The sequence below is a fragment of the Lutra lutra genome, chromosome 5 (genome assembly GCF_902655055.1).
Source record: "Lutra lutra chromosome 5, mLutLut1.2, whole genome shotgun sequence".
Taxonomy (NCBI): domain Eukaryota; kingdom Metazoa; phylum Chordata; class Mammalia; order Carnivora; family Mustelidae; genus Lutra; species Lutra lutra.
Window position 1 is genome coordinate 26138676 of NC_062282.1, and position 26580 is coordinate 26165255.

Genomic DNA, 26580 nt, shown 5'->3' on the forward strand with positions numbered 1-26580 from the left:
TTCGGCGCAGGTCGTGATCCCAGGGTCCTGGGATTGAGCCCCACGCGGAGCAGGGAGCCTGCTTCCCCCTCTCTCTCTGCCTGCCTCTCTGCCTACTTGTGATCTCTGTCTGTCAAATAAATAAATAAAATCTTAAAAAAAAAAAAAAAAAATCCTGGGGTGCCTGGGTGGCTCAGTGGGTTAAGCCGCTGCCTTCGGCTCAGGTCATGATCTCAGGGTCCTGGGATTGAGCCCCGCATCGGGCTCTCTGCTCAGCAAGGGGCCTGCTTCCTCCTCTCTCTCTGCCTGCCTCTCTGTCTGCTTGTGATCTCTGTCTGTCAAATAAATAAATAAAATCTTTAAAAAAAAAAAAAGAAAAATCCTTATCAATTAGTAAGTTACAAATTAAGTTGAAATATTATTTTTAAATACAATGTACAATATCAGAAACAAAAACCACCATTTCAGTAGTAAATTCAGCATGTTATAAGCCACCATTTAGCAGGTACTGAGATTCTAGAACTAAGTTTAATGAGATGAAAAAAACAGCTGACCTAAGTTGTAGCTGATATAAAATTGCACATACAGAACTCAGAGTCCTAACAATGATTTGCTTGGATGGCAATTTCACACCATGTATCACTTTTTTTTAAAAAGTGCATACTCTTTGACATACTGGCAATTTCCAGGAATTTAAACAACTGGCAAATTTACAAATCTTTTCATACAAGGATTATTTTGCCCACTGTTGTTTCTAGTTTTTCCATAATATGAAACTTAGCATCCCAAGAAAGAAACTTTAAAATCTATATAGTACAACCAAACAATAAAATATTATGCAGCCATTAAAAACTATGTATTTCTAAGTATAGATTCTGACTTCTAAATACCATATTAGAAAACGCAGCTCCTTTATGAAATGGCTGTGAGTTTTGGGCATGAAATGCTTTAAGTGTATCAGTAATGTCCTACTGTGGAAGAAAAAAAGGAAAAAGTGCTCAAAAAATAATGATGCCAAGTCCAAAAGGCTCAGGAGCCAGTTTGAAAAGGATCTCATTGGCCAAAATTGAGAAAGTATGTGCCTCAAAAAGAAAAATGAAAGTAATGGATTATACCACACTGATCAAAAAATTCTGAGTCCATAGTAATGCTAAAAAGAGGTGACGCTTCCTTAGAGAAGAATGCTGAGAATCAATGTAAAAAGATTTTATATCCATCATTGTAGAACTTGATTCATTTAAGAGACTTTCAAAGGATCCAACACAATAGTCAAAAGCAGTTAGGGCAACAAGCCCATAGACTATTTGGATAGGTACAAAGGGGAAAAGGTATCCTTAAAATGGAGAGATCTGGGTAGTCACCACTTTAATAAGTGATTATACCTGCCATCAATAAGGAATTTATAGCATTACTTATGTGTTCCTGATGTGATGAAATGCTAAAGCTCACTCAGGTAGTTTTATTGATTAAAAAACTGACAAAATCTAAGCATAAAGAAAGCAGATAAATCTGGATTGTGGATTTTATAGGACAACTGGCCTGAACTCTTAAAAAATGTCAAGGTCAGGAGACAAGATAAAAACAGGAGATTATTCTACATTAAAGAAAACTAAAACTAACAAGATATGACAACCAAGTATAATCCACAATCCTTGATTAGGACTGAATTTATTTATTTATTTATTAAAGATTTTATTTATTTATTTGACAGACAGAGATCACAAGTAGACAGAGAGGCAGGCAGAGAGAGAGAGAGGGAAGCAGGCTCCCTGCTGAGCAGAGAGCCCGATGCGGGACTCGATCCCAGGACCCTGAGATCATGACCTGAGCCGAAGGCAGCGGCTTAACCCACTGAGCCACCCAGGTGCCCCAGAACCTGAATTTAAAACAAAACAAAACCACACCAAACACAGAAAGCTCAGCCATAAAAAACACTTGTGGACAACTAAAAAAATTAGATAAATTCATGTTCAATTCCTTTTAATGATATTTGCATGTGGTTATATGACAGAATACTCTTATTCTTAGGAAATACAGGCTGAAGAATTCTAGGCAAAGCACCAGGTCATCTGCAACTTATAATGCTGACCCATTTGAAATGTTTCAAGAGATAAAGCAAATATGACAAAATATTAATAGGTAAATCTAAGTAAATGGTATACAGACTTTACACTATTTTTTTTGAATTTTCTGCAGAATTAAAGTTCTCTAAAAGAAGAAGTTGGGGAAAAACATAAATCAGAAGAATGATGTATCTCATACTTAGTGACATGCACAAACATTCACAATCAGAAAAAAGCAACTAACAAAATAGTATGTGTTGGCCAAATTCACTTTTATTTAAGGAAAAAAAAAAAAGTATGTACTGCATATGTATATTTCTATGAGGAAAACGAGAAAGACATGCACCAAAATGTTAATGGCAATTGGCATCTAGGGGTACATGTCCTGTGATTTAATGTTTTCTTTTTTATCTATAGTTTCTAGTTTTAAATGATGTATTATTCACATAATATAGCAATAAATAAAAATAATTAACTTCATCCTGTGTAAGATATATCCAAGCAATTGAGACAAAGGAAGAGAGACAGAAAAGACAGGACAACATGGAAGACAGAAGCAGTAACAGGAAAGGATACTGTTGTACTCCTTATTTTGTTGAATGTGGACATTAAAAAAAAAAATGTGTCCAGTCAGAGCTCACTAAAATTATTCCACTTAGAGTTATAACTGATTAATCAGATATAAATAAAAATTAGTCAGAGATAAAGAGGGCCAGAAAAGTTGTATCTGGTCAATCCTAAATGACAGATCTAGGAATAACAACCTCTCCTCACTCCCAATTCATTTCTGCCTGGTTTAACTTATAAATCTGTCCCCACTGCTCCTTTTGGCACCCTTTTGGCCCTCAAGATAGAGATAGACACCCTAACAGACCCTGCAAGGCTTTTCACATGACATTTCCAGCCTTATCTCTTGATATTTACCCCATATATCCTAGATTCTAGCCACAAAAAACTTGTTCCTAAATACTCCAGGTCAGCCTAATTCATCACCATATCCCTAGCACCCAGTACAAGAATTTAGCATAGGATAAGAAATAAAAATCTCTGAAAAACAGGGGGCCTGGGTGGCTCAGTCCATTAAGCGTGTGACTTTATTTTGGCTTAGGTTGCGGTCTCTGGGTCATGGCATCAAGTCCCGTGTTGGGCTCTATGCTGGGTGTGGTCCCTCTCCCTCACCCTCTCCTCCCCTGCTTAAGCACAGGCCTGCGCACTCTCTCAAAGCAAACAAACTCTGAAAAAACAACAACAAAATTTTTATTCAGTAGTAGGCTTTTAACAAGCAAACTGAATGAAATAACTTAAACTGCCCATACTGCCTTAAATCCTCCATAGAACAAGACAAGGTACAGAAAGATAAATAAAATGCATAACAAACCATACAGAAGTACAAGGTTACATGTCTACAAAAAAAGCAACATGTGATTTTAATCACTGAAATAATGCAAAATACCTTAGCTAGAAATACCTTAGCTAGTAAAAACCTTAGCTAGTAAAAACATGGACATAGGAAGATTTTAGTGATATTTCTCTTAATATAATGATTAAGGAAATACGTAATTTCCTTAATAAAATAAACATATAATTATTTAAGAAAATAGAGCTATTCTGTCCTTCCAAGAGACGAATGTTATATAACAATCTTATGGATATTTACAAAGGCCACCCAATATTTTCAAGATTTATTCCTGATAATAAATAGTTCCCTGGTGGCTGAAATAAACAATACAATTTGTCAGTGTTAGTCCTTGAATGTTAACCTGAAATTTTCAAATTCATTTGGAAAAGTCAGAAAAAAAATGACCCTGTAAAATACTAGGTGTTATTTTTTCTAACTGCAGTGCTAGGCCAGGACTCATGGCTGGCTTTCAAATGCCCAAAGAGAATTTTACGTTGTTAATTATCTCCTGGCTTAAAAAAACAAAAAGCCCCAAAACACAACTTATTATGGTCCATTTGTTACATTACACATATATATCGACACCTATCAATTAATTCAATTCTTGCTACTGGGACTAAGATTATTCCACAGAACATCAAGATAGTTTCTAATTTTGTTTACTCATTTAAACACAGTTTATCCGTCTTACCAGAATAAGTAACTGCCGTGGTACTGTAAGTAGCACTCTGGGTATAGGATGGCACCACAGTAGCAGCAGCTGCTACTGGCTGTACGGTGGAAGATACAGGATAAATGGAGAAAGTAGTGGTAGCTGGACTTGGTGTGGCTGGTTTTATGGCTGTCACTTGTCGAGTTTGCTGAGCTTGTGTATACTGAGTTGCACCTTGGCTATAACCCGCTTTGGGGGCTAAAATGGAAAAGAGATTTCAGAAAATGAGAAAGGTGAACCTTAACAGTTATTGTACCAATATTTTTGAAAATTAGAAAAGTATAAAACACCAACTATAAATTTGATGCTAGCAATTTCTTCCTGGCAAAGGTTTGAAATTTTTATTACCAACTGAGTAAAATATAACCTTTACATAAATTCATTTATCATCCCTTCCCAGATGCTTTCCATGTATTTCCAAAATGGCATTTTTGTCCAAATTTACAACTACCTGTAATAGCAGTGCCACTTAAAAAACAGGTACTAATAAAGTTTTTTAGGTAAAGGGGTGTGTGTATGTGTGTGTGTACTGAGTCAGTTAGTTTAACCTGAGGGTTATGCTTAATATTGTGAACAGAATAAATAGCCTCAAATATTTCAATTCACAGTAAAAATTTCAAAATTTAATTATATCGGATGTGTTCATATACCATTCATTGCCTTTTATTAATTCCTCTATGGTGAATGTCAGTCTAATTCCAACTCACAAAGTGCCACTGACTTAATTCTTCAAGTATCAATAGCTTGAGTGCAGCTGTTTTTAAATGGCTACCATTGGGTTAAATGGCTATCAGTGGGTTAAAGCCTCTGTCTTCGGGGCGCCTGGGTGGCTCAGTGGGTTAAGCCGCTGCCTTCGGCTCAGGTCATGATCTCAGGGTCCTGGGATCGAGTCCCGCATCGGGCTCTCTGCTCAGCAGGGAGCCTGCTTCCCTCTCTCTCTCTATCTCTCTAATAAAAAAAAAAAAAAAAAAAAAAAAAAGCAAGCCTCTGTTTTCGGTTCAGGTCATGATTCCAGGGTCCTGGGACCAAGTCCTGTATTGGGCTCTCTGCTCAGCAGGGAGCCTGCTTCCCAGCCACCCCCACCACCCCCCCGCCTGCCTCTCTGCCTACTTGTGATCACTCTGTCAAATAAATTAATTAAAAAAAAAAAAATCTTAAAAAAAAAAGGCCACCATTCACATTTCGCTACCTTTGACCATATTCAAAATAAATGTATGCTTTAAGAAGCTTATGAACCGTTATTATCAAGCCCTAAATTAATAATTAATCTTATTAATGATCACTAAAGCATACAAATCACTTTATGCTTAGTTAAGGCACCTTAAATAAATAGCACTTAACAGTTTATAAAACTGTTATCTACAATTATAAAACCTGATCCACACGACACACAGATGAGGACATTTTACAAAAGGAAACTAATGTCTAAGAGCTAAATGGCTTATAAGGCACATAGTCAACATCAGAGCTAAGACTAAATCAAGACTCTTCTGACTCTTTAACACAATCTAACTTTGATAATTAACCAGGAAGTTCGCTACAGATCAGTGTACCTACAAATTATTAGAAAAGAAACTATAGAAAAGTTGATCATTATAATTCAAAATATTTTTATATCACTTTTATGGGACTCATAGAAATCTTAGAAGTACCCCAGAGTCAACTACCTCATTTACAAATAAGAGAACAGAGATGAAAAGAGTAAAAATCACTCACCCACATTAGTGGTAAAGCCAGTCCTAGAAGCCAGTCTGATTCTTTCCTAATCGAAGGCTCTACCCACAGTCCCATGGTCCTTCAAAAATTAACTAAAATAAAGAAACTGTCTACTTCTCTGAACTCAGCTTTGTTTTAGTTCTCAGCAGAATCTCTATCAAAAAATCCATGTTTTAAAGACTACAAGGGGTGCTTGCGTGGCTCAGTTAGTTAAGCATCCAATTCTTGACTGAGATTCTTTCCCTTTGCCCCTCCCTGCTGCTCACATGAGCTCTGCAAAATAAATAAATCCTGGGGTGCCTGAGTGGCTCAGTAGGTTAAACCTCTGCCTTCAACTCAGGTCATATTCCTAGAGTCCTCAGATTGAGCTCCACATGGGGCCCCTGCTCAGCTGGGGGTCTGCTTCTCCCTCTCCCTGCCACTCCCCCTGCTTGTGCACACACACGTGTTCTCTCTCTTGTTGTCAAATAAAATCTTTAAAAAAAAAGAAATAAAGACTACAAATACGTAGGCTTCCTTGAAAACAAAGTATTTCCTGTATTTGAACCATTACATTTACTGTAATATCAGAGGCTGGAAACAGAAGCAACGGTCACTACTGATCAGAGAAAGATGAATTAAAAATAAGGGCCCACAAAGGGTTTCCACTGGTTAAACAAAGGCAATCAAGCAGTATGTTCTGGGCATTTCTGGCAAAGCTAAGGATGTGGCCAGAAGTAATCACCACAACTCCTATTGTACAGCTTGTTTCATAGCAGAAAGAGAACTGTAAAGCTGAAGACCAGGAACAAAAATACATTTCTGGGCGAGAAGAGCATGATTATGATTTGCCCCCATGGCCCCCTCCCTCTTTGGTACTCAAAGCACATAGCAGAAGAAGAGAAGGACATGGCTAGAATTTGCTTCTTGAGGTAATATAACAAAATAGCTTAGGTGGACTCAAAAGGGTATTTTCATGAAGCACACTGAATAATGTATTTCAGCAGTTTTCGATGAAACTGCGTATGCTAATAAAACCCACCTGTCTGATAGTAGGTTTCGGCAACAGAAGGCTGAGGCTGGGCAGCAGCGGCCACAGCAGCAGCAGTGGCCGCTGGTTGTTGGTAGTACTGCTTACTGTCATACGCTACAGCAGGAGCGGTGGATCTTACATAGGAGTACGAGTCCTAAAGAAAGGGAATGAAAGAAGATCTTGCCATAAGTGAAGTGGTAGGAAAAAATCCCTAACTCTATGAAGTGTAATAAAGGAAAACAAAAAACTAACTATAGACCTATGTTTAAGAGTCAAATTCAAAATAAAGGGCACCTATTTTTGGACTTTGAAAATAAGGTCAAAACCATTTCAAGCAGCATGTTTATTTAACTTCCACATCAGGGAAAAAAAATCACTGAAACATTTCAAAATAATGCTTATCTTTAAAATCCTATTAAGAAAGGGAGCATCTGTGTGGCTCTGCTGGTTAAGCGGTAGTCTTGATTTAGGCCCGGGTCATGATCTGGGGGTCCTGGGATCAAGTCTGGTGTTGCATTCTTGATAGGGAGTCTGCTTGAGGATTCACTCTCCCTCACCCTTCCCCCTGCTTGCTCCCTCACTGTGTCTCTCACACTCAAAAAAATAAATCTTAAAAAAAAATTCTATTAAGAAATTCATAGCAGTTTTGTTTTAAAATTGGATCTCACTGTAAAGACCGCCTGTGTGTTCTAAGCTTTGTGACTATTCCAGCTTTCTTTTCATTCTTCTTTATTTACTACTACTATTATTATTAACAACTTATTTTTTTTTTAAAGGCTCCATGCCCAGCATAGAGCCCAATGCAGGGCCTGAACTCATGACCCTAAGATCAAGACCTGAGCTGAGATTAAGACCTGGACGCTTAACTGACTGAGCCACCTAGGTGTCCCTATTTACCATTATCATTAACATAATGGATAGAAACTTCCGGATCAGGGAAAGGAAAGGTTCCAGGCAGAAGGAACACTATATATAAATCTCCAAGACAGTGAGGATCAAGGTGAACTGGGTAAATTCTGGCACTAAACAAAGTGAGGAGGGATGGGAAGGTATGTAGGTGGAGGCTGAAGAAGTAGGCCAGGCCCAGAGAATGATGGGCTTCATTAACCTTATTAAAAACAATGGAATTTATTACATTTCATCTCTGGACATAATGAAAACAATCACACATGGCAAAAGGAATTCTAAGTTTAGTAACCTGCACATTTTTAAAATTAAAGTTTATTTACTTATTTTTAGAGAGAGAGCACAGGGAGGAGCAGCAAGGGAGAGAGAGAGAGAGAGAGAATCTCAAGCAGACTCCCCACTAAGAGCAGAGAGCCCACTGTGGAGCTCATCCCATGATCCCAGATCACGACCCAAGCTGAAATCAAGAGTTAAACACAGCCAGCTGAGCCACTCAGGTGCCCCACAGCTTGCCAAATATTAATAAAAAATACTAATATTATAATTTATATGTCAATTCATTACTTAACAGAATAAACTCATATACGTTAGAAAGAAAATAGAAAAACTAGTTAAAGTTCAGAAGATCCTAAAGCAAACAAAAAGAAAACAGGTTATTAAAGGATTAGAACCAGGGGAGCCTAGATGGCTTAGTCGGTTAAGTGTCCGACTCTTGATTTTGGCTCAGATCATGATCTAGGGTCAGGAGACTGAGCCCTACATCGGGGTCTGCACTCAATAGGGAGTCTGCTTGAGATTCTCTCCCTCCCTCACCTCTACCTCCTGCATGTTCTCTCTCAAATAAATAAATATATCTTAAAAGAAAAATAAAGGATTAGAATCAAATTAAAATAAGTAGTAATTTAGTACCATAATAAACATAGTACTATAAAAGGGATTAGATCTTCATGTCCCAAATAAGACAGAACCAAAAGCAACTACAGGATACAGGAGCAGCATCAATTTCTGTTCCATATGAAGAAAGATGACTTTGAGAGGAAGGATGTGCAGGGAACAGAATTTCTGCCCTTGTAAAGTACCAAAAAGACACTATGTAATTGTTTGGCCCATATAGTTTAGGCTCATGGTTCTCAAAACAGGAGACAGAGGAATACCGCCATAGTACAAACAAGGAGCATTTTCCCTATGTCTTCATTTTTCTGGAAACCCTGGTTAAATATTTAACCAGTAATTAAAGCAAATTACTTCTAATTAAAGGAGACATAGATATAAAATGGACTGGAATGCACTCTGGGGAATTATTAATAAAAACTCACTGCAAGGGAACTTAATTCTTGGGACTATGCCCCTAAATTACCTAAGAAAACACATTCATTTCTATCATCTGAGGTATAGTTTGGAAGACCCAAGTTTGACAAGCACTGGCTTGGACCTTATTATCATACACTGGGGTCAGTGAAGGCTGCATGTTAAGGCTACTGAAACTAGTAGTTTTCTTACCTGGTAGTTCTGTGTAGTAGCTGGGGGTGGTGGTGGTGGTGCTTCCTGTTGTCTCTGGGTATAACCATAGTCAGTTGCTGTATGTGCAGTGGGGTAGCCTCCATAAGCAGCAGCTGTTGCAGCAGCTGCAACAGCTACTGGAGCAGGCCTGGCAACTGCGACTGTGGCGGCTGCTGGTGCATAGGCAGCAGTAACTGTGTGAGCAGCTACTGGAGCCTGATGGACAGTGTAGCTAGCAACTGTAGTTGGATGAGAGTAGGCTACACCCGAAGCTGGCTGCTGGCTATATTGTGGAGTAGAAGAATAAACACAATACAATTTAATTTTAAAATCTAAGAGTTTAATACAATAAAAAGCACATTCTTTTAGAAATTTAATTATCGACTATGAAACACCAAGTATTTGAACACAATAAGCCTAGTCAATACCATATTTGTTACTGTTGTATAATTTTTATTCCTTAATCTTAATGCATTAGACAGTCACACATACTATGCTTAAAATCATGGACCATATTACAAAGCAGGGATGACAAACTGGGATAAAAAGCAGTAGTAGGAAGAAAAGAAAACTTGATGAAACTAGGAATTTAAAAAAGTATTTGTTGCTTGTAGAGTTCTTTATTATGTTCTACAGTTTAAAAAAAATCTCTACAAAGAAATCATGTTAAAAATACTGAATTCTTACTCCAACTGTAGAAAACATTTGAAGCAGAAACTATTACCCAGTTGACTTAAATACTTCTGATACTCTAGGATCGTAGTTCTCAACTGGGGGAGTTTTGCCCTCCAGGGACATCTGGCATGTCTGGAGATATTTTTGATGGTCAAACTGCAGAGGAGGTGGTGGTGTGTGCTACTGGCATCTAGTGGGTAGAAGCCAGTGATGCTGTTACATATCCTAGAGCGCACAGGACAGCTACCCACAACAAAGAATTATCCGAAGAATGTCAATAGTGCTGAGGTTGAGAAATCTTGCTCTAGGGCACAAAACCTACAACAGACTCTCTATTATTTAAAATAAATTACTCAAGTTACAGGCAGCGTTTCATTATACACATTTATTTTTCTCTCAAAAATGTAGCACATGTTGCAAAAGGAGACCTAAGTCAGATGCTTTGCAATCATAACAATTTAAAACGCAAAGAGGCAAAAACATTTTCCAATGTAAATGAAATAAATTTCCAGCTGAAGTTTTCAGAGTAATGTTTAACTTTTTTTAAAATTTTAACTTTTAAATTGAGAGTCTATGTTACATAAAACCAAGGCTTATAGATGTTAAGCACATGAAAGTCTATTTGTCGTTCTAGGTTCTCTAAAATACTCACAATTACACTTGCTAAAGCTTTTTCACCAAGGCAGAAGTGCCTTCTAAAAAAAGAAGAGACCCAACAGTTACTTAGCTGACAGGTCTTAGATGACCATAAGTTTTAATATGAGCCAACAGTTAAGAATAGCCAAGAAAAAAATACCTGACTGAAGCTGAAGCTACTCTAAGAAGTGTCTGATTCATGGGTTATAATAGTACAGCATAGTCTTCCTGGTGTGCACACTACCATACAAATATGGCATGGAATTAAAATTTGGGGCCACCACATTTTAACTGTATTAGAGAAAATACTAGTAATTATAATGTATTCAAAAGGAATCAATATGAAGCTTATAAGTATGGCTACTATTTCACATAAAAAGTGGAGGAACATTCAGTCTAGAAGAGGTGACTGGGGAAGATATGAGAGCTGCCTTCTAATAGAAGAGACTTACTCCATGCTGCTCCAGAGAACAGAACTAGAACCAATGGATGGAAGGGTGGCAGATTTCAGCCCAATATGAAAAAGAAAAAAAAACAAAAACTTAGAACAAAGTCCAAAGAAACTCTTATAATTTATATTTGGATGAGGTTTTCCACATTTTGATATTAAAAGTAGCTAATATTTTCTACATATATGACAATTAAAAGACAGGAAAAGGGAAATTTAAATTGTAATAGTGGAAAAATTCGTTTGGTATTGACATTTTCTATGGATAATTCCATAGGCTTAAGAAAAAGTGCCAATAACGTTATTTCTTCAAAATTCCTAGAACTGAAAAAAGAATTATATTTAAAATATAAATATACCAGTTCTGTGAAACTTGTATTTAACATTTACTGATAAAATTTCACACATTCAGACTACACTGCATAAAAAGGGTTTGGTTATGTAAAAATTCAGATAATCTTGGATTCCTATACAGTTTCCATTCATCCCATTGCTCTTTATTGCACATCTGTTCACACTTCCTGGTCTCCAAAACTTGTCCTATAGGACAAAAAACAGAGTGGGAACAGAATAGGAATGTCAAGTCAACCAGGCAAGCAATCTGACTTATACTGACTCTGATTCTTAAAAGTCCATGTGACTAAAAAAGGGATGATGATATGCCCTGGTTTAAGCCTACTACCCCCTCATAATCATTAACAGTATGCTCTCACACCTGTGTGTCTCAGTTTGAACAATAAATCTTATAATCTCCCTTCCCAGAAAGCATATAACATGATGTCAGTACGCTTAGCAATTACCATATGCTACATTGCCTAGGACTGCCTAACCCAAGTCTGATCTGTATAGTTAGATCTGCTCTGTATAGCCAGGATATGGCTGGAACCATATCCTCTACCAACAGCATCATAAAGAATAATGATCTAGTTCTAATTCCCATAAAGGGCTAGGGTAACGATCTGCTGTTCAGAATAAAGATTTTCTAGTGTGTTATCTTAAACCCATCTGGGAAATTCGTTTCAATCTGAAATATCCTTAGAAAATTGTCTTTTATGTGATGTATATGACCAGCCTGGGTTATAGCAATTCAATTATATCTAGTATAGTGGCTATGTAAATTTTCAAAAATTCAGGTCACATCAAATTCAAATTAGTTTAAGCAAAATTAGTCTAAGATTGAAATATTTTAAACCAAGGTTTCGCCTGGCTTGTAGTTCTCAAATAAAAGGTATTAAATTATATGCCTTCATAAAACTTCAGACTTAATGGTCACTAAATGATTTTTAAATAAAATAAGTAAATAAAAACCCCAAATCTTGTGCCATAAAAACATCTGTGAAATATGCAAAGACTTTCATTTTCATCCAGCAGAGAAGCAGCTTCTATTTGGATAATATCCTTTGTAGATAAATCTAATAAATCAGTTTTAAACCAGGACAAACTGAATAATAAATTAAAAAACAAACAAAAATATGGGACGAGCAAGGTTAAGAAATACATAAAATGGAAGGGTATTTCTCTTGGGAGGAGAAAAAGGTAAATAAAGTATTTAAGGAATTATTAATATTAAAAAATAGTAACACTTTTATATTCTTGGACTAAACCTGGAGGTTAATGGCCGGCTCTCTCCTTGCTTACCAGAAAGTGAAACCAGCCAGAGTCCTTACAAAATAGCTGACCAAAATCACCAGTCGAAGAAAGCCTATATAAACTGCAAAAGAAACAGGAATGGTCCTGCAGGAAATGGATAGCTCAATGCAACAAACAAGAATTTTCACAAACTCTAATTTGTAGCCATAAAATAAGAACTTAACATCAGTCAGAAGATAAAGTTAAGGGACACAGACAAGATCAGGATATAAAAAACTATAAAAGAGAAGATAAATCTAGGAAGTCCAATATCCAACTAGAAGGAATTCTGAAAAGAAAAAAGCAAATAAAAGAAATTAAGAAAGAATACTTCCTACTCTGGAAGGGAGGCACATATTTTCAAATTTAAAGGGTCTACAGAGGGGTGCCTAGGTGGCTCGGTTTGTTAAGCCTCTGCCTTCAGCTCAGGTCATGATCCCAGGGTCCTGGGATAGAGCTCCACATCAGGCTCCCTGCTCAGTAAGGAGCCTGCTTCTCCCCCTGCTTGTGTTCTCTCCTCCTCTCTCTTAAATAATGAATGAAATATTTTAAAAAGGGCCTACAGAGTGCAAAATAGAATGAAGGGATAACACCTAGAGACATACAGTATTTCACAACATCTCAAGGTTAAAAAAAAAAAATCTTTCAAAGTCTCCAAAGAAAAAGTCACCTGCATACAACTAAACAAAAACCAGACCTTTAACAGATAAAACTAGTGGTTAGAAAACAGCAGACTAAAGTCTTAAAAATGTGAGAGAAAATGGTTATTAATACAGAGTTCTGTACCCAGCTAAATCACTAAGACAGAATAAAGGGTTTTTTTCCTTTCTTTTCTTTGGACATTCAAGAACTGAAAGAGTTTACCTCCTATACACCTTCTGTTTGGACGTGACATGAAGATGTACTTTAACAAAAAATAAACCAAGAAAGAAATCACGGGGTCCTATAAATAGTGGATCCAAACCCAGGAGGGAGATGAGAGCCCAGGTCAGCAGCTATGCATCGGGCCCAAAGAAGCAGTGAGCTTGGACTCGAAGTGAAAAAGGACAGAAGCCTCCAGGAGAGTGATATCCAGGAAGATAAAGGACTGGACTACAGACAATAGACCAGAAGCCTGGAAAAACATTAAAATACAATTAAGGGGGATGCCTGGGTGGCTCAAGTGGGTTAAGCCTCTGCCTTTGGCTCAGGTCATGATCCCAGGGTCCTGGGATCGAGTCCCACCATCAGGTTCCTTGCTAGGCAGGGAGCCTGCTTCTCCCTCTGCCTCTGCCTGCCTCTCTGCCTGCTTGTGTGCTCTCTCTCTCTCTCTGACAAATAAAGTCTTAAAATACAATCAAGGCACCAAAAAGATTTTGGGGGAAAAAAGGTAATCAAAGACTTCAGCAGGGGCACCTGGGTGGCTCAGAGGGTTAAGCCTCTGCCTTCAGCTCGGGTCATGATCTCAGGGTCCTGGGATTGAGCCCCGCATCGGCTCTCTGCTCAGCGGGGAGCCTGCTCACCACCCCCCCCCCGCCTGCTTGTGATCTCTGTCAAATAAATAAAATAAAATATAAAAAAAAAAAAAAAGACTTCAGCAAATATGACATTGCCCAAGAAAGGCATGATCTTGGTAAAAGACACCACAGTTAAGCAATTAGTAGGATGTAAAAATAGCAAACTTCCGTTTGAACTTGAACTGAGGAATATTCTTCTATCAAGTGGTACACGGTTGTAAAAATGGAACACATTAGGAATAATAATCATAGAACACCACCACCTGGGTCCACAGTAAGTACTATTTACAGTCATAATAAAGTTTCTGCCTTCAAGTTTTAGAATCAACCTAAATTACAGAAGATAAACTATGATTACAGAATATAAATGTTAATCGCAAGTAGAACTACAGCTAAGTTGGGGGACGGGGTGGGAAAAGAAGGAAAGTAAAGCACCAGAGTTTCAAGATTCTTTTCCTAAAATAGAAAGTACCGAGATACTGACTACCTTTGTTGGAAATGGGGGAGTGTCTGAAAATAAGAGAAACAGCCATATCATTTAACTTGGAAGGAGAAATGAGAAGCATGAGAGGATATATACTAAATCTTAACTATGATTATAGGAAATCAAAATATAATGTATAAAAAGTCAAAAAATTAAGACACAGAGAAGCATATTATTTAATGATATGGAGTTAGAAATAAAACCAGAATGCATTAAAGGTGGGAGTCTCTACAAAGTGGAATTGGGGATAAGGGATTAAGAAAAAAAGTAAATGTTGTTTTCATTAAAAGCCCTTCTATGGGTGCCTGAATGGCTCTGTCAGTTAAGTGACTCTTGGTTTTGGCTCAGGTCATGATCTCATCAGGGTTGTGCGACTGAGCCCCACATCAGGCTTCACGCTCAGTGTGGAGTCTGCTTGAGAGTCTCTCCCTCTCCTCCTCCACTAGACGCACATGTGTGCTCACTCCCTCTCTAAAATAAATAAATAAAATCTTAAAAAATTCCCTTCTATACTATTTTTAATTACGTTATGTACTATTCTGGGGGAGGGGCATAAAAGATAATTTTCTAACTGGTTAGCTGAATGACCAACCAACCACAAATTTAAAATACTCCTGTCTAGGTATTCCAATAAAAAATTTTTTTTAAAGATTTTATTTATTTGAGGGAGAATGAGTGAGAGAGAGCATGAGAGAGGAGAAGGTCAGAGGGAGAAGCAGACTCCCCAAGGAGCCGGGAGCCAGGAGCCCAACCCTGGAAGTCTGGGATCATGACCTGAGCCGAAGGCAGCCGCTCAACCAACTGAGCCACCCGCTCCGATATAATTTTTTTAAAAAGATGTTAATTTACTTATTTGACAGAGAGACAGCATAGCATGCAGAGTGGCAGTTAGAGGGAGAGAGAAAAGCACACTCCATTCTAATTTCTACATTTCTGGTCTCGACTCTAACCTATACCCAACTCTGAGCCCATTTTTAGTGCTTTCAAATTCCATTATGACCTGGATTTACATTATACTAAGGTTACAGTCACTACCAGCATTAAAACAATTATGCATACTAATGGTCTGTCCAGTAAGTGGCATCTGGTAACAGGAAAAACATTCCTATACCTCTTTTACTTTCTGTACAGCAGTGATTTTCAAAATAGGATCCAAGGCCTGCTAAGATCCAGGAGGTTATCCCTTTTTCAATTACAGAGTGCCTTCATATAATTTAATCCAAACAATTTATTGCAACGAACTGAATGCAGAAGCAGACCAAGCACCAACCATTTTAAAAAATTTTTTTAAATATTTTTTAAATTAGCATATACTGTATTATTTGCCCCAGGGGTACAGGTCTGTGAATCATCAGGCTTATACACTTCACAGCACTCACCATAGCACATACCCTCCCCAATGTTCATAACCCCACCACCCTCTCCCTTACCGCCCCCCCCCCCCGCAACCCTCAGCTTGTTTTGTGAGATTGAGTCTCTTATGGTTTGTCTCCCTCCCGATCCCATCTTGTATCATTTATTCCTTCCCTAGTCCCCAAACCCCCCACTTTGCCTCTCAAATTCCTCATATCAGGGAGATTATATGATAATTGTCTTTCTCTGATTGACTTATTTCACTCAGCATAATACCCTCTAGTTCCATGCACATTGTTGCAAATGGCAAGATTTCATTTCTTTTGATGGAGGCATAGTATTCCATTGTGTGTATGGGTGTGTGTGTGTGTGTGTGTGTATACACCCCCCCACACACCCACATCTTCTTTATCCAATCATCTATTGATGGACATCCAGGTTCTTTCCATAGTTTGGCTATTGTGGACATTGCTGCTATAAACATTTGCGTGCACATGCCCCTTCAGATTACTACATTTGTATCTTTAGGGTAAATACCCAGTAGCGCGATTGCTAGGTCGTAGGGTAGATCTATTTTCAACTTTTTGAGGAACCTCCATGCTGTTTTCCAGAGTGGTTGCACCAGCTTGCATTCCCACCAACAGTGCAGGAGTTGAGTGACCTTTTTCCGCATCCTCACCAGCATCTGTCGTTTCCTGACTTGTTAATTTTAGCCTTTCTGATTGGTGTGAGGTGGTATTTCAGTGGTTTTGATTTGTATTTCCCTGATGCCAAGTGATGTGGAGCGCTTTTTCATGTATCTGTTGGCCACCTGGATGTCTTCTTTGCAGAAGTGTCTGTTCATATCCACTGCCCATTTCTTGATTGGATTATTTGTTTTTTGGATGTTGAGTTTGATAAGTTCTTTACAGATTTTGGATACTAGCCCTTTATCTGATTACGTTGTTTGCAAATATCTTCTCCCATTCTGTCAGTTGTCTTTTGGTTTTGTTGACTGTTTCCTTTGCTGAAGCACCAATCATTTTAATTGAGATATTAAAAAGATTTATAAAAATCTTTGTAAAGATCTAAGACAATGACTCGTCTCCCTATTTTTGGAGGACAGGATATAGTTATTTCTTTATAGTTACATAAAGAAACTTGGGGTTAACATGTAGTAATCTTATTTTTATTTTGAAATTATTTAATAAAAATCTTTTTAAAAATTCTAGGACAGTAAATGTTAGTATAACCAACATAAACAAAAGCTCTAGGGGTCTTTGATAACTGTAACTGCTTTAGGGGTCCCAAAACCGTAAGCTTCAAGAACTACCATTTTATGATACAGAGCATTAACTCTGATTCATCATTCATTTTCCTGCTCTTTATACCTTTAAACAAAAAACATTTTATTCTATTCTGTAACAGGGAGACAGTTCTCAGGGAAAATGAGTAGCGCACATGGTCAGAGCCCGAGGTCTGTTGCCTACAACTGCAATATTCCTATCAAGGGCTCCAAATCTCCCAGTTTACCCAGTGTGCTGTTCACAAACATCATTTTCTGTGTTAGCAGACATGAAAGGTATTGGGAAGCAATGGCCTACAACTCTGGGACTCCCACAAGAAACCAGCACAGAAGGTGAATTAGAAAAAAGTCCATTTTCCCTTTCAAGGGAAAACTGTAGAAGAACCTTTCCTAGCTCAGCCTTGGCCCTAGGTAAAAGGGAGAGAAATATCCCTAACAATTCTTTTTTTTTTTTGAATGAAAGAGCAGTATGTGGGCATGGGGTGGGGGAGTGGGGCAGAAGGAGAGGGAGGGAGAGAATCCTAAGCAGGCTCCACACCCAGCATGGAGCCCATCAGGGGGTTCCACTCACGACGCGGAGAGACCCTGAGATCATGACCTGAGCCAAAATCAGAGTTGGATGCTTAACCTACAAAGGCATCCAGACACTCCTTACCTGACAATTCCTTTTCTTTTTTTAAACATTTATTTGAGAGAGATACAGTGAGAAAACACATGAGCAGGTTGGGGGGATACAGGGAGAGGGAGAAGAGGGCTCCCCGCTGAGCAGGAAGCCCAATGCGGGATGCGATCCCAGGACTCTGTGATCATGACCTGAGCCAAAGGCAGAAGCTTAACCAACTGAGCCACCCAGGCACCCCCCTCTTGAGACAATTCTTTATGACAAGTTAGTCTTCCCTTAGGTTTGGGTTCTGGAATTCACCTTATCTAACTAGGAAAACTCCAAGCTAATAAGTTAGTTTAGTCTATCTCTGAGCTGATAGTACTTTCACATGCCAGAAAATACATTTTCCTCTCTAAATGCTACAGTGTTCTAAGAAACAGGAGATCTCAATCTTAACAACACAATAATCCTATAAGGAAACAAGTTACTAGAAGCAAGAGTTTGCAGAATTAAAAAAAAAAAAAAATCTTAAAAGCCTGAAAGCATTGGAATTATTGAATACAAAATATAAAATAAGTATACTTAAAAAAGTAAAAAAGGGGCATCTGGGTGGCTCAGTCCACTAAGCGCCTGACTCTTAATCTCAGCCCTTTTTTTTTTTTTTAAGATTTTACTTATTTACTAGCGGGGGGGGCGGGCAGAGGGAGAAGATCTCAAGCCAACTCCTCAGCACAGAGCCCATGAGAGGCTCAATCTCACCACCTTGAAATCATGACCTGAGCCAAAACCAAGAGTCAGACAGTTAACTGACTGAGCCACCCAGGCACCCCTCAGCTCAGGTGTTATCGTTAGGTGTTTTGAGTTCAACTCTGCATTGGACTCTGCACTGGGTGTGAGGCTACTTAAAAACAAACAAACAAAAATAATTAAAAAAAAAAAAAGGTAAACGATTAGACTATCAAAACTAAGACTCAGGACCACGAAGTTGATTAAAAAAAAAAAAAACAACAAAAAACCAAACAGATGAATTTTTAAAAGAAAAGACCTTCCAGAAATGAAATAAAGTATATAAAAATTATAATCAGAAACTTAGAAAGGCATTACATAACTGATTAGACATGGCTGACAAAAAACTTAGTGAACTAGAAAGTTATCTCCACAATTACTCAGAATGCACTCAGGGACAAAGAGATGAAAAATATTTGAGGCTAAAAAACGATGAGGATAGGATAATAAGATAGGATAATACTTATATAAATAAGTATATATACTCTACATCTAAGTAGAGTTGCAAATGGAGAAAACAAATAGAGGAAACACATCTAAAAAGAGTATCTGAGATTTCCCAAAATTAATAAAAGATTAATTTGAAAGCCCCAACAAAGATAGAGAAGCACTGAGAGGGGAAAAAAACAAAGTGCCTACAGAGATTGAGAAGTTCTCCAAAATGAGGAAGGCGAGATTAAAACAACAACAACAAAAAAACCCTGTTACTAGTACAACCATATTAAAGGACATTCTTAAAGATTTTCTTTAGGAAGAATGAAAATGATATCAGAATGAATGTCATGTTAAAAAAGTGAAATACGAAGGCAAATTTAAATAATCAATGACTATATAAAATAATGGTATTCAACAATGATGGGTTGTGGGGTTAAAATATAAAATATTATACAATAATAACACAAAAATCAGCAGAGGACTGATCAAAGCTAAAGCATTTTAAGTCCCTGCATTGTTTAGGAATGTAAATAAAGATAATGATTTACTTTAAACTGCATAAAGTCTTCATGCTAAATTTCTAGAGGAACCACTACAAAACGGAGGCAGAATGTTCAATTTCTGACCTTATAAAAGGAATGAGACAAGGTCTCAATCAAGAAAATGAGACGGGGGGCGCCTGGGTGGCTCAGTGGGTTAAGCCTCTGCCTTCGGCTCAGGTCATGATCTCAGGGTCCTGGGATCGAGCCCCACATCAGGTTCTCTGCTCAGTGGGGAGCCTGCTTCCCCCCCCCTCTGCCTGCCTCTCTACCTACTTGTGATCTCTCTGTCAAATAAATAAATAAATAAATCTTATAAATAAATAAATAAAATGTTTAAAAAAAAAAAAAAAAGAAAATGAGACGGCTTCTGTACTCACATTATTGGATATGTTCCTGCTCCCCTGGAAAACATATTCTGTGTGTGTGCATTATTTTCAATTCTGGATAAAATGGCAAAGTAACTGACAGACAAAATGCTTTTTTCCTTTTCATGGCATACAAAATACAATTTGGTCTTTTCATTAGTCCAAACTGAATGTTCAACACTGTTGGACTTTTCTATTTTCTAGGTCAAATTATGGCATTTTATGTAACTACCAATTCACAGATTTTTCTTTATATTACATTTAATATTTTATGATGTGACAAAGATGCAAAATTAAACTTCCTCAGAGAATCACCCCAAAGACAAACCATCTTTATTCTGTACACTTGATATTATATATCATGCTCCCATTACCTTTACAACACTATTAACACAATAACTGTATTATAGAATTTTAGAAGAAATTTAAATGTCTTCTAAGAACTAGAACAAATAAAATAACCAATCCTACAACTTTTACTAACACATTATACTAGCAGACTACTAGTGGGTCAGGGTGGTTAAATGTTATATAATATGAAAACTGTTAAGTTTTCTTGGGATCCATAACTCATAGTATACCAAGAAAAAGTCATTACCATTACCTGGATCCACTGGACCTTTTGCACTTTTGTACTTCTGGAGTCATTTGACAAATTATGTACTAAGAATAAGGGATAATAATAACATTGATGATAATAAAACCTATCAGAAATCTTAAAAGCAGCAGTAGACCCTAATTTTTATTCCATTTGCTCCTGGTTTTAAAATGAACCATGTTCTCTGAACAGAACTGCTATATCAACTTCCATGCATGAACCTGGAACATTTCTCTCTCATAAATGCTGCCTGCAGATTTCAAATATTATCTCTAATGAATTCTAACTTATCATTACTTCTGGTTCTTCTTTTTGCACCTGAACTGCCAAAATGCAATGCTTGCAAAATTTTTAAAAACATTTGATGGACTGGGGTGCCTGGATGGCCCAGCTAGGGTTAGAGCATCTGCCTTCGGCCCAGGTCATAATCCCAGAGTCCTGAGATCAGCATCAGGCTCCCTGTTCAGCGGGGAGCCTGCTTTTCCCTCTTTCTCTGCCCTTTGCCCTACTTGTGCGCGTTCTTGCTCAGTCAAAAACAAACAAACAAACGAAAAACCCAAAAACCCACAAAAAATATTTGATGGCTTTAAGAGAGATAGTCATCTTTGCTCCATAACCGCAAAAACATTTTTAATTTTAAATTTGGAATGATCAATATATAATCAATCTTTTCCTTTCTACACCATTGATGTCCTCCAAATTATCTTTGAATACATACCTGCCTTCAGCATCTACCCACTAATAAATCATAGAAGTAAATTCTGGTGCACAAACATCACAGAAGATGAAAGAACTGCTGCCACATACACTTTTAGCAAACTGAGATGTTCAAGATCTTGTCATGGAATATTACACAACGAAGTCACTCTTATTAATTGACCTGATAAAAACACCATATTTACTTTTTTTTTTTTTAAAGATTTTATTTATTTTATTTGACAGAGAGAAATCACAAGTAGGCAGAGAGGCAGGCAGAGAGAGAGGAGGAAGCAGGCTCCCTGCTGAGCAGAAAGCCCGATGTGGGGCTCGAACCCAGGACCTGGGATCATGACCTGAGCCGAAGGCAGCGGCTTAACCCACTGAGCCACCCAGGAGCTCCTACTTTTTTTTATCCTTAGAAAAACTTATCTTTCACTCACTAACTTCCCAGTTAAAAAAATTTTCATCTAGGACACTGTACCTGAAGATTCTTGGTCTGAGATTTTGCTTTAACAATCAATTTTACTATCATCATTAGTCTAGAGTGATGCTTTTTTTTGCATTCATGTTACTTATCTAATTAATTGTTAAACATCTTCCTGTGTTTTCTTCTCTGCGAATATGGACAGAGTATGGACAATTTGGAATGCTCACCTGTGCTGAAGGAAAAAACTAAAAAGCTAACTATAAAGGCAGCAGTGTCTCTACTTTCTTTCATACCATCTTCAAAGATGCAAAAATTGGGTGACTGGGTGGCTCAGCTGGTTAAGTGTCTGCCTTCAGCTCAGGTCATGATCCTGGAGTCCCTGGATGGAGCCTGGCATCAGGTTTCCTGCTAGGAAAGCCCCTTATCCTGCTATCTTGCTCTCCCTCAAATAAATAAAATCTTTAAAAAAATAAAAGATGCAAAAGTTTGAGCAATGAAGTGTCTTCCAATTGTTTTACTATTGTACCACCCTTCTAGGTAATTCCAACATTCCTCCATTTTTCTATCCTATTAGTCTTTTTTAGAGTAGTTGGCAAAAAGTGACAAGAGGAAATAATTCCTAAGATAATGAAACAGCAAAATGTTTCAAGACAGGAAAAAATAAAATCCATTTACCATTTATCATACGGTAAATCTTAGACTTATAAAAAGGACCCAATGGATCCATATAGTCATTGGAAAATAAAATGGATTTCATTCCACTTTTTTTTTTTAAAAAGATTTTATTTATTTATTTGACAGAGAGCACAAGCAGGGGGAGTAGCAGAGGGATACGAAGAAGCAAGCTCTTAGGTGAGCAGGGAAATCCGACACAGGACTCCATCCCAGCACCCTGGGATCATGACCCAAGCTGAAGACAGAGGCTTAACTGACTGAGCCACCCAGGCACACTATTTCACCTTTTTTTTTTTTTTTTAAAGATTTTATTTATTTATTTGACAGACAGAGATCTCAAGTAGGTGGAGAGGCAGGCAGAAAGAGAGAGAGAGAGGAGGAAGCAGGCCCCCCACCGTGCAGAGAGCCTGACGTGGGGCTCGAACCCAGGACCCTGGAACCTGAGGCGAAGGCAGAGGCCCCAACCCACTGAGCCACCCAGGCACCCCAACACTATTCCACTTTTAAAAATTAGAGGATTTTTTTTGGAAGACCTCTAAGGAAGAAAAAGTCATGAAATGGCAATCCTTTTAACTATTTGTAAATAAAATTGCTCAAAAATCAAACCCCACAAATGTCTGGGTACGTAAGTTAATTATGTACGCCATAAGTTAGATACCATAAGTTAATAAAACCAAAGTACCCTTTAATTTTCTGAACTCAAGAAAAATTTTGCCAGCGAAAGAAAAGCTGGTAGATATACCATAAGTCAATTAAACCAAAGTGCCCTGTAACTTTCTGAACTCAAGAAAAATTTCGCCAGCAAAAGAACAGAACACTCACACTAAGTGAGATGAAAAAAACTAAAAATAGCCTCCTAACACTTAAGGTCAGTTTTTATTGTCAAATGTTTTACAAACACACTAGGAGTATTTTCAGAAGTCTTGATTTCATAAATGTGGAAAACGAATTATAAATGTGTAAAATAAGATCCTAAAATTCTTAAAGGTAGGATAACCAGATATTCTAAAAGTAATGGATAGCCAGGTAAGATTGTAAGCAAAAGAGTGTTGTGCTGAATTTACATTTTATGATGAGCAATCTGTTTATAGTAATAAATGGTTTGGGGTGTGTATAACTTGGAGTGAGAGAAGCCATAAAGCCATCTTCATAAATCACAGCATTCTTTGCCTTCATCTATATGGTTACTATTTAAATGGCTTCTGTATTATTTTTCCTATCAAAAAAGTATTAGATTTCTTCAAACTTCTTTTCAAGAACATTCTTTCTGAGTTAAAGCTGACTACCCTATCACTGTAATGCATTTTATATACTATATTTTCCCAGAAATAAAAAAAAGATTTAAAAATTTTATTTTCATTCGTCGTCAAGAATAGTGCTTCCCAATATTTTATGCCCCTTTGATCTCTAAGACCCTCAAGAATTTATATGAATAATAAATTAGACCACAAAACTTTTTTTTTTTTTTAAAGCCCCCAGGATGAAGGCCCAAGTATGTGGACAGAAAAGCAGGTTTCTAACAAAAGATCTAGGACACAAGGAGTGAAGTTAACCTTTTCCACCCCACAGTGAAGCTGGAGAAACAGGGAGAAGGCCTTTCCCTCCAGGGACACTGTGCATGCCCTGATAGAGACCACAAAACTTACTTTAAGCAAAATTTTATCACATTTTCTGTAGTTCCAAATAAGTAGATCTGAGGTTTTCTATAATAGCTATCCATTAAAATTATACCTATAATTTGATAACTAACATTGCTTACTACCTTTCTTCTTCTGGTTTTTATGACATATTCTCATAGCTCCTTGCCTACCCTGTATTTCTTTCTTTCTCTGGCCCTACTTTCAACACAGATGTTCCCCAAGTCTGCAACCACGGCTCTGTTTTTTTCTTTCATTCATTCAAAAATGTTTACTAAATGATGCATGTCATACACTGTATATAATGGGGATCACTACCATATAAATGATACCCAGATTCATACTACCAACCCTTATCCCTTTCCTAAGCTCCATTTCCAAATGCTCTACTGAATATAATAGCTAACATTAATGGGGATGTAATATATGCCAGGGACTGTTTCCAGAACTCTGCAAATGCTACGTTAACGAATCCTCAAAACACAATGGAGAATGTAGAAGCCTCCCGGGATGCTGGTAATATTGTTTTTATTTTTATCTGGGTGCTGGTTATACAGGTATATTCAGTATATGACATCTCATCAAGCTATACTATTATATGTGCAGTTCTTTTTATATATATTGCACTTTAACAGAGAATTTTTAAAAAAATCTCAATCCTATGAGGTAAGGAACAGTATTATCTCCAGATTAAAGATGAAGAAACTTAAGTATCAAGAAACTGTTTCTCCACTGTCAAATGGCAAGTGGTATAGAGTACCAGGATTCAGCTCAGGTCGCCTGACTTCAGACCCATCTCCTCTCAATCATACCAAGCATCATACATTTCTGTCCTGGCTCAACACATTTCCTCTGTCTAAAATGATCTTCTCTCAGGGGCACCTGGGTGGCTCTGCTGGTGAAGTATCTGCCTTCAGCTCAGATCATGATCCCAGGGATAGAGCCGCAAGTCAGGCTTCCTGATCAGCAAGGAGCCTGTTTCTCCCTTCCCCTCGCTGCTCCCCCTGCTTATGCTCTCAAATAAATAAAATCTTAAGAAAAAAAATAATAAAATGCTTTAAAATAAAAGAATAATAAAATAATCTTCCCTCAATTTTCTGTGCGGAAGACTATGAAGCATACCTCTAACTTCAGAGTCAGAATCCTCCAATTCCCCATTTTAGTATTTCATTAAAATTCAGGTATGATCATAAATTTACATAAATGTAAACTGCTGAGTGCAGGGACTGCACATATTGTAGATAACTCATTAAATATCATGTGTTACTCCCTAAAAATGTATTTTAACATACATATTATATGTGAGATTTATATTAAAACAAAAAAAACCCAACGTCATATTTATTTAATCTTTATTTGTCCTCTACATGCATGAAAGCACACAGCTTTCACACAACACTCAGAAATGCTATACTCCGAACAGTGACCCTAATTCTGAAATAAGAGTGCCAAAGACGTAAATTGTCTGAGCACAGTAGGTGCACTCCACACCTTTAATCATGTACCTAGTAATTCTAACACAATCTGTCAATTACTACACTTACAAGCCCCAAGCTTTGTCTTCTGGTTAACCTGATGGTGTACTTCCGAAAAATAATTTGGCTGGTTTTACAAATATGTCTATTTAAGCATCTATACCTTATAATCCAACTGCTCATAAGCATAATTCCATCTCAGTTTTAATCCAGTGATCTATGTCTATCCCTATACTAAATAAAGTTTGGGTATGTGGTAATATAAGACCTTGCTTGTCATATTATTACAAATCTGTCATGACTACTTTTGGACAAATACTGTCTTCATCACCAGCATTAGAATCTCTTTTGATCCAGTAACTCAAAAAACCTGTTGTGATTTTTATTGGAATTACATTAAATATATAGATTACTTAGGAGAAAGCTGATAAATTTTTTTAAAAAGATTTTATTTATTTATTTGACAGAGAAAGACACAGTGAGAGAGGGAACACAAGCAGGGGGAGTGAGAGAGGGAGAAGCAGGCTTTCTGCTGAGCAGGGAGCCCGATGCAGGGATCTATCCCAGGATCCTGGGATCACTACAGAGCCAAACGCAGATGCTTAACGACTGAGCCACCTAGGTGCCCCGAAAATTGATAACTTTAGAGTATTGATTTTTTTCACTCCATGAACCCAGCCCATCCTCATTTATTTATGTCTTCTTTTATGGGCTTTATATCCTAATGCATTTTTTTCCTCAAATGTTCTGCAAATTTCATTCGTTTTATTTCTACTTAATAGGCTTTGTGGCTATATAAAAACAAGATTTAATTTGAAATTTATTAATTCAATATTGCTGAAACAGTAACTTTACCAATTTCTGCCTAATCTTAGATCCAGAAAATCTGCTGAATGCTTATTATATCTCATATTTTTGTCTATCACTTGCAAATAAAAAATTTCCTTCCTTCCCGATTAAACTGACAAGGACCTGAGACCTATCAATCGATACTCAAATACCTATTTTTAAAACATTTTACTTAAGATTATGATGTTCTCTATA

General features: G+C 37.4%; 1 protein-coding gene across 3 annotated transcripts in view; it reads right to left on the bottom strand.

Moving 5' to 3' along the window:
- ZFR (zinc finger RNA binding protein) overlaps positions 1-26580 on the bottom strand; it is an 88089-nt gene that overhangs the window by 56171 nt on the left and 5338 nt on the right. For 2 of the 3 annotated variants that reach the window (XM_047729322.1, XM_047729324.1), the window contains exons 3-6: positions 11051-11074; positions 9288-9570; positions 6891-7035; positions 4133-4351 (exon numbers count right to left, since the gene is read on the bottom strand). In XM_047729322.1, coding sequence (XP_047585278.1) covers positions 4133-4351; positions 6891-7035; positions 9288-9570; positions 11051-11074 — 671 coding nt within the window. The remainder of the gene's footprint in view (positions 1-4132; positions 4352-6890; positions 7036-9287; positions 9571-11050; positions 11075-26580) is intronic. The other variant, XM_047729323.1, reaches the window with a different exon arrangement.